This window comes from Hippocampus bargibanti, linkage group LG12 (genome assembly GCF_051943395.1).
Source record: "Hippocampus bargibanti isolate YZ-2025 linkage group LG12, ASM5194339v1, whole genome shotgun sequence".
Taxonomy (NCBI): Eukaryota; Metazoa; Chordata; class Actinopteri; order Syngnathiformes; family Syngnathidae; genus Hippocampus; species Hippocampus bargibanti.
Window position 1 is genome coordinate 3,528,187 of NC_142745.1, and position 13,872 is coordinate 3,542,058.

Genomic DNA, 13,872 nt, shown 5'->3' on the forward strand with positions numbered 1-13,872 from the left:
TTGCCGTTTATTTTGAACAGTGACAAAAAGGGAAATGCTCAAGTCTGGTCATCTCTTTATGGGCCAAAACTATTACAGGACAACCGACATCACTTTTTTGTTTCCTAACTGACATCAGAAAAAAGTTTTATAGCATCTAAAATACCCAAAACACGCAGTATGATACTTTTAATCAAATGCAAAACACCAATAACAATGACTTAAAGTGTCTAAAAAGTACTTCAATTTGAAACCAGAAGTGGCCAGTTTCAGAAGGTCCCGCCCACTTGTTCGTGGTGTCACGCCAAGACGTCTTGCCTTGCTCGAGAATCAAAACAATGGCTTCAGATTCGGAAAAGATGCTTTCTTGTTACTCATCCAGTTATGAATATGATTCAAATAGTTCCGAAGAGGAAAGCATACATGTTTGCAATCAATTAAAACATTTATTCAGTGTCATTTTGAGGCATCAGGGGTGGGAAATGTCGCACCCAAAAAAGGCAGAAGATGGCAACAAAGCTCCGTGGAAATTGTCTCCTGGGAAGTTTTGTCGGCGAATGTCAAATACACTGTAGAAGTGTTGATGCAACACACAACGATTCACCATCTCGTTATTTATGTGTTTTCCTTCTAATTTCGCCATAAACACGGATCAACACAAAGTTTTCAGACCAAACAAAGTACCGCAAAATGCATTGACGGCATGAAAGGACTGCGACAATGTGTCCTTTCTCGGTGAGGGGCGTTCCTTCCGTGACGTGACGTGAGGACTCGTCACCACCTCAAAAACAAGACTTCTGGAATATTCAGCGTGAGTCTTAAAACGTAAACTATAGCTATGGAATCTTTCTAGACGTCGGTTGTCCTTTAAGGTTTATGCTTGTTTTGTTGCTACATTGGCCCCCTCTGAGGAATTTCATCGAGAGTGATCCACGTGTTGAGAATGCGTTCCGAAGAATAAAACCGAGTTGTCTTATATACTCAACATCTTTCAGTCTGTCGTTCCCTTCTCCAACTTCTTAATTTGTTCCACCCAGGTTGACCTGCGAGTCGCCAGGACCCTGGCAGTATCCGCTCTGCCTCAAGTCTACTTACCTCTCGATGGAAATTTTCCAGCCCAGCCTCACGGCTTGCAGCCCGTCCTCATACTGGAACCGCATACTGGGCTTGTACAATCGCAACTCATCTCCTGTGAGTCACCAATTACTTACTTAATTAGTCCCGTTGCAATAAATACAAAGTAGCTCAACATTTGGCAATGTTGGTTTATTGATTACACGTTTTTCCATTGAAAAATAAATGAGAATGTGAAATAATTTCCCTTGATAGTTCGTCTTCATGAACACATTGAGCAATGTTGGAAAATTTAGAAAATCTAGTGATTCTTGCAAGCCAGGTATTTGTCATTATTTATACCTCAAAGGGGTAAGTTAAATACCCTCCCAAACTCCCCCAATGAGTTTGGGGGCTGTATATATAATAAACACAAGGCCTCCTCCTAGTGACCATCGGGTGTTAATGCAATCTTTAATTTTTACATAGAATCCTTCATAGAGTTCAGTTTGTTTTGAGACTTTTTATTTGTTTATGTATTTACTTATTTGTTTATTTGTGTATGTATTTATTAGTTTGCTTGTTTGTTTGTTTATTTTCATGTATTTCTTATTACTTTTTAGGCATTCGTTTTTTTCAATGCATGAACTTTTCATTATTCTTTTTATCCACACTGAATTCTATTTTACTCACTGTGTGTTTTGATTTATTTTCTTGTCCCTCCCCCCACCACACACACACTTCCTTTCTTTCCCCCACCCCTCCCATCCGATTGTTTTCCCGTATTGTAATTGCACAACGTTCACAGATCAAGGCTTGAGTCCTCCTCCCCTGCAACATACACGTCGCTTGACTTCCCCGACAAGAAGGGAAGGCCTCAACCCCTTTTCCGCTCACAAACCTTTGGAGCGAACGCGCTCCGAACCTCCGCCTTACAGCCACTCGCCCCTGACTCTGCATGCCGCCGGTCTTCAGTGTCACACTCAGCACCAAACGCCTCAGCAATGCCACAAGAGTGGCGTTGAGAGGTTCAAGTTGAATTCTCTCCTGAGCAAGGTGAGCGTTTGTGGATGTACACGCAAGCAAAACAATGCTGGCAACATATAGTAACAGGCAGAACATTTCAATACGATCGCCTGGTGAAGAATATAAGGAACCCCTGTGCCCACCTGTTGCTATATGTGCGCAGTCTGAACCCAAATTTGAAATTGTCATATGTCATTCACAGTAATGGTCATTATTTTTAACTTCTGATTTGAAAATGAGTTAACCATCAATTTGTTGTGAGCTGTGTATGTAATATTGACCATCCACATGAAAAACAAACAGCTTGTTTGTTCTCTCGATATTGTTCTGAATTCAGTCAACACAGCAACATGACTCAGCATTTTTAACTAGTGTTTATATGGCTGTGCTTTGACTTTGACTTGTTACTGAGCATAATCATAATGGTAAAAGGAACCATTGTGGATGCAACTAGCTAACTAGCTACCTAGATAGCTATATAGATTGATACATTTCTATCTATGTGGATATATAGCGAACTAGCTAGTTAGATAGATAGACTAATAGGTATACAGATTGATAAATTTCTATCTATCTGGATAACTTGTTGCCATTCATGCCACAGAATGACTTTCTGCGACTATGTCAGCTTTTTTTTTACCACTAAGCAGGCCTGATTTTTATGGTAAACATGACAGAGATAGTTATGATTTCTGTGTACGGTCTATGCCTTTTGTGATATGATTATTTCATGGCATACTGTGAGAATTTTAAAAGGTAAAAACATATCCTTCATAATAAATAACGGTTAGGAAACATCTGGTGTATCATGATGGTTTCAACTTCCTAAAATTCCATATCCTCATTTGACACAGATCCCATCTGAGGACATGGACCTGGAGGAAATTGGATCAGAGTCCGGATCCGTGTGTGGTTCTGAACCAGGCTCGGTTTGTGAAGACAACTGTCACCGGAGACAGAGCTCAGCTAGCACAGACTCGGTTTATGACACCGAGTCCACCACCTCTTCACGGGAAAGCCTGATTGAGACCTCTCATTCCATCGGCCAGGTAAAATCAAGGTTGTTCGACGTATGCGATACTGGATTCTGAACTTCCGGACAAAACTACAAAATAAATAGTTTGAAATCTAAAAGTTCTAATTCAAAATCTTCTCAATTAAATGCTCAGCGATGACTGAAATACAAAGCGAATAATTTATTTGCATCTTGAGTGTTGTATTTATTGCGCCTCCTTTAACATTTGTTTGAACAGAAGGGGGCGCTAAAGCTTTAAAAACTATCTGACCAAGTTCAAGACTGGCAAACATTACATTCCAATATTAGTTATGGTATATGTGGAGCGAAATTTGATTCGTTCTATTTATATTCTAATCGCTTCATGCCATAAACACAGAGGCAGCTGATCCATCGATCGGGATTCCACATGGACTCGCCTAACATGCCGCTCCTGATGTGGCCTCACCAGCCCTTGGTCCGAACGCAGTCCTCTCCGGCTTCGACCTCCCTGCACCCCCTTCCCAATGCATCCTCAACCGTGACCGTTTCTCTCTCCAGTCCTGCTCCGGATGTAAATCTGCGCTTTACCACTGGTGAGTCACGTGAGAAATAAAACAGAATCACTTTTAAAAATGTCCTTTCTCTGTCTGTCAACATTTCCTCTGTGTTCAAAAATATTGAGCAATTAAAAAAAAATACTTCAAGACGGTCCATCTGCACCGTGATTTCATGTTTTAAAAATGACCATTGACAGATTCGACACCTTTCGAACATTTTTTTTTATTCCTCACTCAAAATGATTGCACTCTTGAATGGTGGTTTGGTTTCTCGGCTGTTAATGTTTTGCTGTCAAAGCTGTGAGAATCAAGCTACCTCACACCAAGTCCAAGTCGTCTGTGCCATGTTTATTGTCCTCTGACTTGCACATGTATATTGAAGTGGCTTTGGCACGGAACTGGTGCGGCTTTGTGGCCAGTCGCAAGGTGGAACCACTCACTGACATTCTCAAAATCCAACCATGGCAGTCTGGAAGTTGCAACTGGCATTTATTTGGGTTTTTACGAGCCCGGCTGTAACTGCACCAAAGGAAAAGCATTAGACAGGAGTGACTTTGGTTAGAATTAGAAGAAAATAAAGTGGCTGGTCGCCTTTGCTCACAAGTGACAGCTTGTGTATTTTGACATAAAAAGTAATTAGGTTGTGGCTAGAAAGTGGTGCTGACGCACAATCTGGCCACCTACTTTTTTCTCAATGGGTCAAATGCTGAGAACAGTTTTTGCCATTCATTAAATGTGACAAAATGTATGTTTTTGTGTGTAGGGATAGTCTACGACGCTCAAATGCAAAAGCATCAGTGCACCTGCGGGGACAACAGCTGCCACCCGGAGCATCCCGGGAGAGTGCAAAGCATCTGGTGCCGACTGCATGAAAGAGGCCTGCGGAGCCAGTGTGAGGTCTGAAACCGAACGAGGCCTCGCTTCAATGATGACGCGGAACGTTATCTTGGTTTTCTTTGAAGATCAGATGTAAAAGAAAAACGACTGTAGTTTTGCGTGCATCTGTGTTGGCTTTGTAGCATCTCGGAAGTCGGAAGGCCACTTTAGAAGAACTGCAGTCGGTCCATTCCGAAAAACACGTACTTCGGTACGGGACCAACCCTTTGCATCGTCTCAAGATCGACAACCCCAAGTTGGCTCGTAAGTGATGCAGAGCAGTTGATATTATGATGTTCAATCCAAATTCTTTTTTAAAACAATTTAGCTTACCCCAAGTGCAGCTCATCGTCACTGACATAAAATAAGAATATTTTTGGTATTATCCGGTGTATAAGGACGCACCCAAAAGCCTTCATTTTCACCCTAAAATGACCTTGCGCCTTATATGCAGGTGCGCCTTATATGTGAAGTAATAGTGAACCACCGACTCCATTTCCCCCCCTCCCCTGTAGAAGAAGTAGTGTGTAACAGCTTCTATTGTAGCGCCTTATAATGTGGTGTGCCTTATATTTGGAAAACTTTTATATATTTATGTATTATGTTGGGAATTTTTTTTTTCATTCATTTAAGATGCGCCTTATACTCCGGTGCGCCTTATACACCTGAAAATAATGTAATAACATCCTGACTCAACATAACCCTTTTGTTTTTGCATTGCCTGCAGGAATCTTGGCTCAACGTATATTTGTCATGTTACCATGTGGAGGAGTAGGGGTGAGTATAACTCCTTGCATGGCAATGTTACATCTTTCAATCGGCATTCAGGGATCTTGCCACATCTTTAAGTCAAAGTCAGCTAATATGCATGACGTACAGCACAGATGAAATTACTGTCCTCTTGAACGCAGCCTGCAAGGCACTTATAATGACTTTGACAAACATAATAAACACGAAAACGCCAATTTGCCAGGAGAGAGAGGAGCCGCTATGTGTTCATTGTTCACGCGACACCATCTTGGGAAAAAACCCCAAATAACAAATAATATGACAACACAAAGACATTAATTGCATCATTGTAAAGTACTGTATTTAATGCACTATAAGGAGCACCTAAAAGCCTTCATATTTTTTTTCAAAAGCTGACCATGCGGCATATAATTCAATGTGCCTTATATATGGAAAAAGTTTTAAAATATGTCATTCGTTGAAAGTGCGCCTTATAATCCGGTACGCCTTGTAGTCCGCAAAATATGGTAAATTTAACACGCATCATAACTCAATTATGGGGATAGACCTTAAAGGACAACCGACATCACTTTTTTGTTTCCTAACTGACATCAGAAAAACGTTTTATAGCATCTAAAATACCCGATACACACAGTATGATATTTTTATTCAAATGCAAAACACCAAGATAAATGACTTAAAGTGTCCAAAATCTGCAAAAAATTGAGCTGCGAATTGGCCATTTTCAGAAAGTCCCGCCCCCAGTTCGTGACGTCACGCCAAGATGTCTTGCATTGCTGGAGAATCAAAACAATGGCTTCAGATTCTGAGAATATGCTTTCTTGTTACACATCCAGTTATGAATATGATTCAAATAGTTCTGAAGAGGAACGCATACATGTTTGCAATCGATTAAAGAATTTATTCGGTGCCATTTTGAGGCAAAATTGAGGGGAAATGTCTCACCGAAAGAGAGGCACAAATTGGCGACCTCCTGTGGCCACCTCCATTTCCACAGGCCGATAAATTCCTTTCATGGAGCTTGGACGCCCTCTTCTGGCTCTTTTGGGTGCAACATAAGGTTTTCAGACCAAACAAGTACAGAAAAAGACATTGACGTGATGGAAGGACTGCTACAATGTGTCCTTTTTTTCGGTCAGGGGCGTTCCTTTAGTGATGTCACGTACGGACTCGTCACCAACTCAAAAACAAGACTTCCTGAATATTCACGCGAGTCTTAAAACGTAAAATATAGCTATATGCGGTGGAATCTTTGTAAAATACGCTCAGTAGAAGTCATTTGAAGCCATTTTACAAATTATGGACACAACTTGTCCGGAGACGTCGGTTGTCCTTTAAAGTAGTAGTACGGTTTTTGTGGATGAGGGGAAAAAGTGGTGTACAGGGGGGAAAGCAACTTATTTGTAGTAGCAGAAATATAAAATGAGTGTTGTGCAAAATAGACATCTTGATGGTAAAAATGCTCCTGAAGAAAAAAGAAATCTATGTGGAGCAGACAACACAATGGAAGAGGGCATTTATTTGAAAGGAGCGGAAAGAAGAGGAGAGGCGGGGGTGGAGTGGCAGTTGATAAGACGACTGATCCTGCCTGGATTTCCGTCTCATGACTTTACTTGCGGAGTTATTGGAACAAGATGGCAACGTTTGCGATAAAAGAAATTCCTCTGATTTTATTCTTTCATCGTGAGACGCTGCCAGACTTGACTTGAGTCAAGAAAAAAAAAACGAGTCGTATAGAAAGCGGTCGAATGTATACTTGAATTAATTTTGCTTTTAGATTTTTTGACGCCGATTTACACAGTTGACAAAATGAATAAATCTAACTTCAAGACCAATTACTGTCACTTTAGAGAAAACAACAACAACAACTTTTACAAATGAATCAAACATTACATACTGAGCAATGTGGAGAGTTGCCCAATGTTGAATTAATTCTGGTGTTATTTTTTGCCGACAGGTCGATAATGACACAATCTGGAACGAACTTCATACGGCGGCAGCGTCTCGTATCGCCGCCGGCTGTGTCATCGACCTGGCAGTCAAAGTGGCGCAAGGAGAGCTGAAGGTGCATTTTTTTTTATTGCTCAATAACTTGCCAAGGGTAATAATTTAGCCGGAATTTCAAAGCTGATTTGAAAAAGGATATAATAGTCCCCCTCAAATAATAAACTTATTGTGGATTGCGGCGCCAGCAATAAATACAATGCAAAAAAAGAAATCCAAAGTCTGACATCTAAATCTGCTATATACGTGTTTTTTTTTTAACATTGTATGTCCGGGTGAAAACCATTTCAAAGTCACCGCTGATCATATTCCCTTGGATATCATATTCCTGTCTTGTCCTCGAGTTCACGCACGTTTTACATTGTCCGTCAGCCGGGATCCACGCATTGAGAACGGCTTGTTGAAGACTCACACTGACACACAAGGACGCACACGCGAGCGCACACACACACACACACACACACACACACACACACACACACACACACACACACACACACACACACACACACACAAAACGCTTTCTTTCTTTCTTTCTTTCTTTCTTTCTTGCTTTCTCACCAAGTTCAATGCTAGTCATTGACTTGATCGTGGTTCTAATTCCAAATCAGATGTTTTTTTTTCTTTAAATTTCCTTCAACAATGTTTTAATCATCACTTTAATGTTCCTACTTTTCCCAAAAAAATCTACTATAAAACAAGTATAGTCATCAATTCATGATTTACATGCTTTACCTGATGGCTCTTCAAATGCTAAATTACACACATTTGGTCTCAGTTGACTTTTTACAATCAAGCCCAGCGAGAAGTCTCGAGTAATAAGACATGACGGTAATTACATAGTTGCTTGTTTGGATTTATTAGTTCAGAGCGAAGGTAAACATGATTGTTTGTTTCCATGGATTCATCTTAATATAATTGCAGCGCCACCTCCAGGTGTAAACACACAGACGACATTTTTTTCCGAATGATTTTTGGCACGTCAGTCAGCAAGGTGTTGAATTTATTTGATTTTTTTTTTTTGCCCCCACTCTTTTCTCAGAACGGATTCGCAGTAGTGAGGCCGCCCGGGCACCATGCCACACACTCCTCCCCTCTGTAAGTGCACTCTTTTTCTCTTTAACCCACTCCCGCCACCCCCTCCCCAAAAGCATTTATTACATATTAACTGCACTTTTGACTTGATCAAGACTGGGCTCATGGAGCATGTGTGTGGTTGAGTGCCGCACTCTATGGGTGGGCGTGGATCTGTGACAGGCTTTGAATTGAAGCATTTAGCTTCATTCAGCTGGGACTGGTTGTGTGTGTACACCCTCGACGGTCCATGTCACCAGTTATTTATGGGATTCTATACTTTTTTTTTTAAATGAGATGACTGTATATACACACTATATCTTTCACATACATAAACACACTCACACAGTTTACAGCCAGTGCTGACATGAACATTCCTCCACTGTTTTCCCCACCGTTGTCAGAGGTATAACTGCCCCGCCACATTCTTCATCACATCCTGTTCGAAATGCTTAGAAAAATCTTTTGGCTCGATGAGTGAATTTTATGATAAGCGCGTGTGTTTCACTTCGTCACATAGTCTGTGGCCTCAGCATTTTTCCTTTTTCCCCCCCAGTATTTGGACTCAACGTGACATTCTCTCCTTAAAACATTTCCGTCATCTCCGAAAAAGCAATCATTCCGAAAATATTTACACTCTTCGCGTGTCAAGGGCTGTCCGTATTGTGACTATCCCAACCTGTGTTCAATAAGCACCCACATGACTTGTTTTCAATGTCCCATATGGTGGCTGTTTGATATTAATACGCCAATGATGAGCCGATAAACACATATGGCCTTCCTGTTTGTCCGCAGGGGTTTCTGTTTCTTCAACTCGGTGGCCATCGCTGCCAAACAACTCCAACAGAAACTCAACGTGGGCAAAATCCTCATCGTGGACTGGGTAAGGTGGAAGAAACACACCATTTCGCATGAGTACGACAAGCGCACTGCACAATTTTACAGTTGTGAACGCACATTCCAGTTCAGTGCATGATCATGGAGTGCATTCTTTTTCATTTCATTACCAGACAGCCATTTTATCCTTTCTGAATCATGTTGACAAAGATGTGTGTTTAAGCAAGCAAGTTTCATTTGGGTTATTCTACAAATGCCTCAGTATTTCACTTAAATTCTTCCATACCTGGCAACTTATATATTTTTCCCATTTTTTTTTACGTTCTTACATCATTTCAAATAATGTACTATGACTTTTATATGGGAAAAAAATTGTGAACCGATCTGACAAAGACCATTTTGGCTCAAATCCAGTTAGTCTCAACTGCTGGTATCCAAGGACAATGCTGCCGCCAATCGTTACTATTGTCACGGCAAAGCAGCAAAAATAATCCTCAATTGCATTTTATTTTTTTATCGTGCGTATGGTTGGATTGATAAAAGTATAACGTGCACATGCTGTCTACATTTTCACTTGTGTTTGCGTTTTTTTATCATTTCAAATAATGTACGGTGTACTACATCTTTTATACGGGAATTGTAATTCTATATAAGGGCAGCTATTAGCTAACGTTGACAGATGTTGTTCTTTCGCAATCTTTGCCCAGGATGTTCACCATGGCAACGGTACCCAGGAAGCCTTCTACAACGACCCGAACGTCCTGTATATCTCGCTACATCGCTATGATAACGGCAACTTTTTTCCCGGTGGTGGACATCCGAATGAGGTAGCCATTAACAAATATAGACGCTCCCCTACTTGCGAACATTCGAGTTACGAACAATGGTGCATACGAACATTTTTGTAGGAATATTTGTAGTATTCTCTCCAGTTGTACATGTACATATCTTTATAGAGCATATGTTTTATTATGTTTTATTATATGTATATATATAATGTTTTATTATAAGTACAAACCAAGACTGGTAACGTATACAAGCCTTAACTATACTTATATAAATCTTAAACATACTTATATAAGCCTTAAACATACATTCCATACAAAATATAGCACTGAAGCGACTTCCGAACAAATTCACCTTACAAACAACCCTTTAGAACATGTCTTCTTTGTAAGTTGGGGAGCGTCTGTAGCTGTTTTTTTCACTGCTTTCCCTACGGGTAAAGAAACCGAATTACCATAGGCCCACTGGCAACCTCTTGCGTCAATTCAATTGTTGCGATTACAGTTTGGTGACATTTTTTTGTGTAAGAGGTCCTAGAGTTCTCAAAATGTGACACAAAAGCTCACATTTGTTACTGCGAGTGTGATGTCACTAAAAGATATCCGTGGGGTTAAATGGTGGTCATCTATGACTGCACGTTGCGAGTTGAGTTTAAAATAAGTATGTTGTTCAAGGGGAGGTCTATGATTAGCTAAGTGGTAGTTATCATTATGGGCCTCGGCAAGTCTTTTAGAAATCACTCTTGTCTCACGTAATGTCCCCTTTGAGTGACACAAGTAAAGGCACTCATAGCAACCACACGGGTGAAGCCAATGTACTTAAAACTCACATTCACTGACAGATAATTATTGATAGTGTGCTCATCTGCTCACACAAGTCAGGAATCTGGCACTGGTGTAAGATTAAAGGACAACCGACGTCACTTTTTTGTTTCTTAACTGACATCAGAACAACGTTTTATAGCATCTAAAGTAGCCAAAAGACGCAGTATGATATTTTTATTCAAATAAAAATAACCAATAAAAATCTGCAAAAAATTGAGCTGTGAATTGGGCATTTTCAGAAAGTCCCGCCCCCAGTTCGTGACGTCACGCCAAGACGTCTTGCATTGCTCGAGAATCAAAACAATGGCTTCGGATTCGGAGAATATGCTTTCTTGTTACACATCCAGTTATGAATATGATTCAAATAGTTCTGAAGAGGAAAGCATACATGTTTGCAATCGATTAAAGAATTTATTCCATGCCATTATGAGGCAACATTGGGGGGAAATGTATCACCCAAAAAGAGGCAGAAAATGGAGACCTCTTGCAGACCTGACAGTGTATTGCGTTTCCACAGGCTGATAAATTCCTTCCATGGAGCTTGGTCGCCCTCTTCTGGCGGCTTTTGTGTGCAACACGAGGTTTTCAGACCAAACAAGTACAGCAAAATACATTGACGTGATGGAAGGACCGCTACAATGTGTCTTTTTTTTTCGGTCAGGGGCGTTTCTTTAGTGACGTCACGTACGGACTCGTCACCAACTCAAAAGCAAGACTTCCTGAATATTCAGCGCGAGTATTAAAACGTAAAATATAGCTATATGTGGTGGAATCTTATTAAAATACGCTCAGTAGAAGTCATTTGAAGCCATTTTACAAATTATGGACACAACTTGTCCGGAGACGTCGGTTGTCCGTTAAGGGAGGGCAGAAGGAAGTATCCAAAGATATTCTAACTTCGCTTCTGCCATTGTGCTCAGTTTTGCTTGCTTCGTAATATCATCTGAGCGTTCATATTTCATTTGTCACATATCTATGCGGATTAGGGTAAACCTCATGAAAAGAACCGTACACGCCTGTGTTCTCATGTATGTGCTGAATATATTGATGAAATTGGCCCGTGGCCCTCCCCAAAACCAAATAAGCCGATTGCTCGCATTTCTATTGTGCTCATGATGGAATTTGCAACCCATTCAATACCACATCTTTTTCCTGCCCCCCTAGGTCCCCTAATCCCCCCCCCTCCAATAATGAGAGTAAATGGTCAATGTTTTCCCATAAATTCCTCTGATGAAGACGGTACATAAAACACTCGCTCGACTTGGATGTGGTTTCCCCTTCAACCTCTGTTTAGATGTGCGGTAAACCGCTGGAGTCTTACTGTCCCCTCGTGTAGGTATATAACTCACCATGGGGCAAGGTTGTGATGTCATTGCGCAGAGTGCTGTGTACCACACAGTAACCCAGCAAAGTCTTAATCGATTCCAGCAACGCTTTCAACATGAAAGGAAGACGCACAACAGAAGAGAGCACAAGATACTCGGAGCAATAGTAGGAATTGTGTGACTCTTTTGTGCGTGCGTCGCTGCGCGCGCACGTGCAAGCAAGTACATTACCAGTTGGCAGAGGATGGAAGGCCTCATGTGTTTTGTGTTTGCCCTGTGAACATCCCGTCCTCGGAGAGAAGAATGGAGCCGGGCGCTCTGCAATGCTCATCAGCATTCCGCCGTACACATGAACACATACTCACACACATACACGCACACACACACACACTACAACACCTTGTTGCCAAGAGGGTGTCAATCAGCCTCCACACGCTCCCTTCAAACTGACACATTGACTGATGGCAAAGGCCTGAGAGAGGGGCTAAATGGCTGTTAGCAAGACTACAAAGAGAACGAGGAATCCTGAAGACCTTTATTTTCCAAGACTGGGCCTCAGTTCCCTTTGAGTTCCCGTTTTTATGTGGGGTCGAAGGAGATCCCTTGGCTCAACTTAAATGTAATGTTGAGGCAGTCAACAAACAAAAAAACTATTGGGTACCTTTCAATTCATATTTTTAACTTTATTGTGGTCTTACAGGTGGGTGCGGGTGCAGGTGAGGGCTTCAATGTAAACATTGGATGGACAGGTGGTTTGAATCCTCCCATGGGTGATGCGGAGTACTTGGCTGCATTCAGGTAAAAATAATAATTGTTGCCTTCAAATACTATATATTTTTTCTAACTTCATGATGGTTCAATCCTTTTTCACAATGAAAACATTTTTAAAGGTATACGTGCTTTTGAAAAATATCAAGTGTGTGAATTAAGTAATTGTGGTAAATATACGATATACAGACACTCCTCTACTTACAAACATTCAAGTTACGAACAATGGTAACTTATGAACGTTTTTGTGTGTGTCGAAAAATATTTGGACAGAGATGCTGTAAGTTAGATTTTGTACTGTGAAGCTTAACTTCATTGTCTCTCTCTCTCTCTCTCTCTCTCTCGTTCTCTCACTTTCTCTCACATATGTAGTATTCTCTCCAGTTGTACATGTACATATCTTTATAGAGCATATATTTTATTTAATGTTTATTTTTCAGTACAAACCAATTCAGGTTACGTACACAAGCCTTAAACATACGTATATAAACATTAAACATACTGTACTTATATGAGTCTTAAACATACATTCCATACAAAATATAGCACTGAAGCAATTTACGAACAAATTCACCTTACGAACGACCGTTCGCAACGTATCCCGTTCGTAAGTTGGGGAGCGTCTGTATATTTTTTCAATTAACTCATTCGCAGTCAGTCCCGAATGTATTCAGGAATTGAAAATATGACGTGGAGCGCCACTCACGAATTTGTTCGGGTTTAGTTTTTTCTTGTGGGAGGAGTGCTGATAAAGCACTAGTCAGACCACTGGAAATGTTTTTCCTTCCCACGAGTCGACCCCTTTTGTGCAGCCACCCCCATTTCAAGCTTATATTACTCAAGAGCCATATGATTTAGGAATTACAGTAAAGTCTCGTTATAACGATATTCTCGGGAGTCGGAAAAAATATCGATATAACCGGACTATCGATATATCCGATCCTGCGGGCATGTAATTTTCTCCTTGAGTTCATAGAAATAGTATTGTAATAAGCAGTACTATCGATATAACCGAT

General features: G+C 40.8%; 1 protein-coding gene across 4 annotated transcripts in view; it reads left to right on the plus strand.

Annotated features, from left to right (window-relative positions):
• The window catches only part of LOC148890006 (histone deacetylase 7-like), a 44,630-nt gene that overhangs the window by 20,841 nt on the left and 9,917 nt on the right, over positions 1-13,872 (plus strand). For all 4 annotated transcript variants that reach the window (XM_089010561.1, XM_089010563.1, XM_089010564.1 and 1 more), the window contains 12 exons: positions 1,017-1,170; positions 1,841-2,088; positions 2,913-3,107; positions 3,453-3,648; positions 4,376-4,509; positions 4,632-4,752; positions 5,216-5,265; positions 7,196-7,303; positions 8,285-8,340; positions 9,112-9,199; positions 9,861-9,980; positions 12,789-12,886. In XM_089010561.1, the coding sequence (XP_088866687.1) occupies positions 1,017-1,170; positions 1,841-2,088; positions 2,913-3,107; positions 3,453-3,648; positions 4,376-4,509; positions 4,632-4,752; positions 5,216-5,265; positions 7,196-7,303; positions 8,285-8,340; positions 9,112-9,199; positions 9,861-9,980; positions 12,789-12,886 (1,568 nt within the window). The remainder of the gene's footprint in view (positions 1-1,016; positions 1,171-1,840; positions 2,089-2,912; positions 3,108-3,452; positions 3,649-4,375; positions 4,510-4,631; positions 4,753-5,215; positions 5,266-7,195; positions 7,304-8,284; positions 8,341-9,111; positions 9,200-9,860; positions 9,981-12,788; positions 12,887-13,872) is intronic.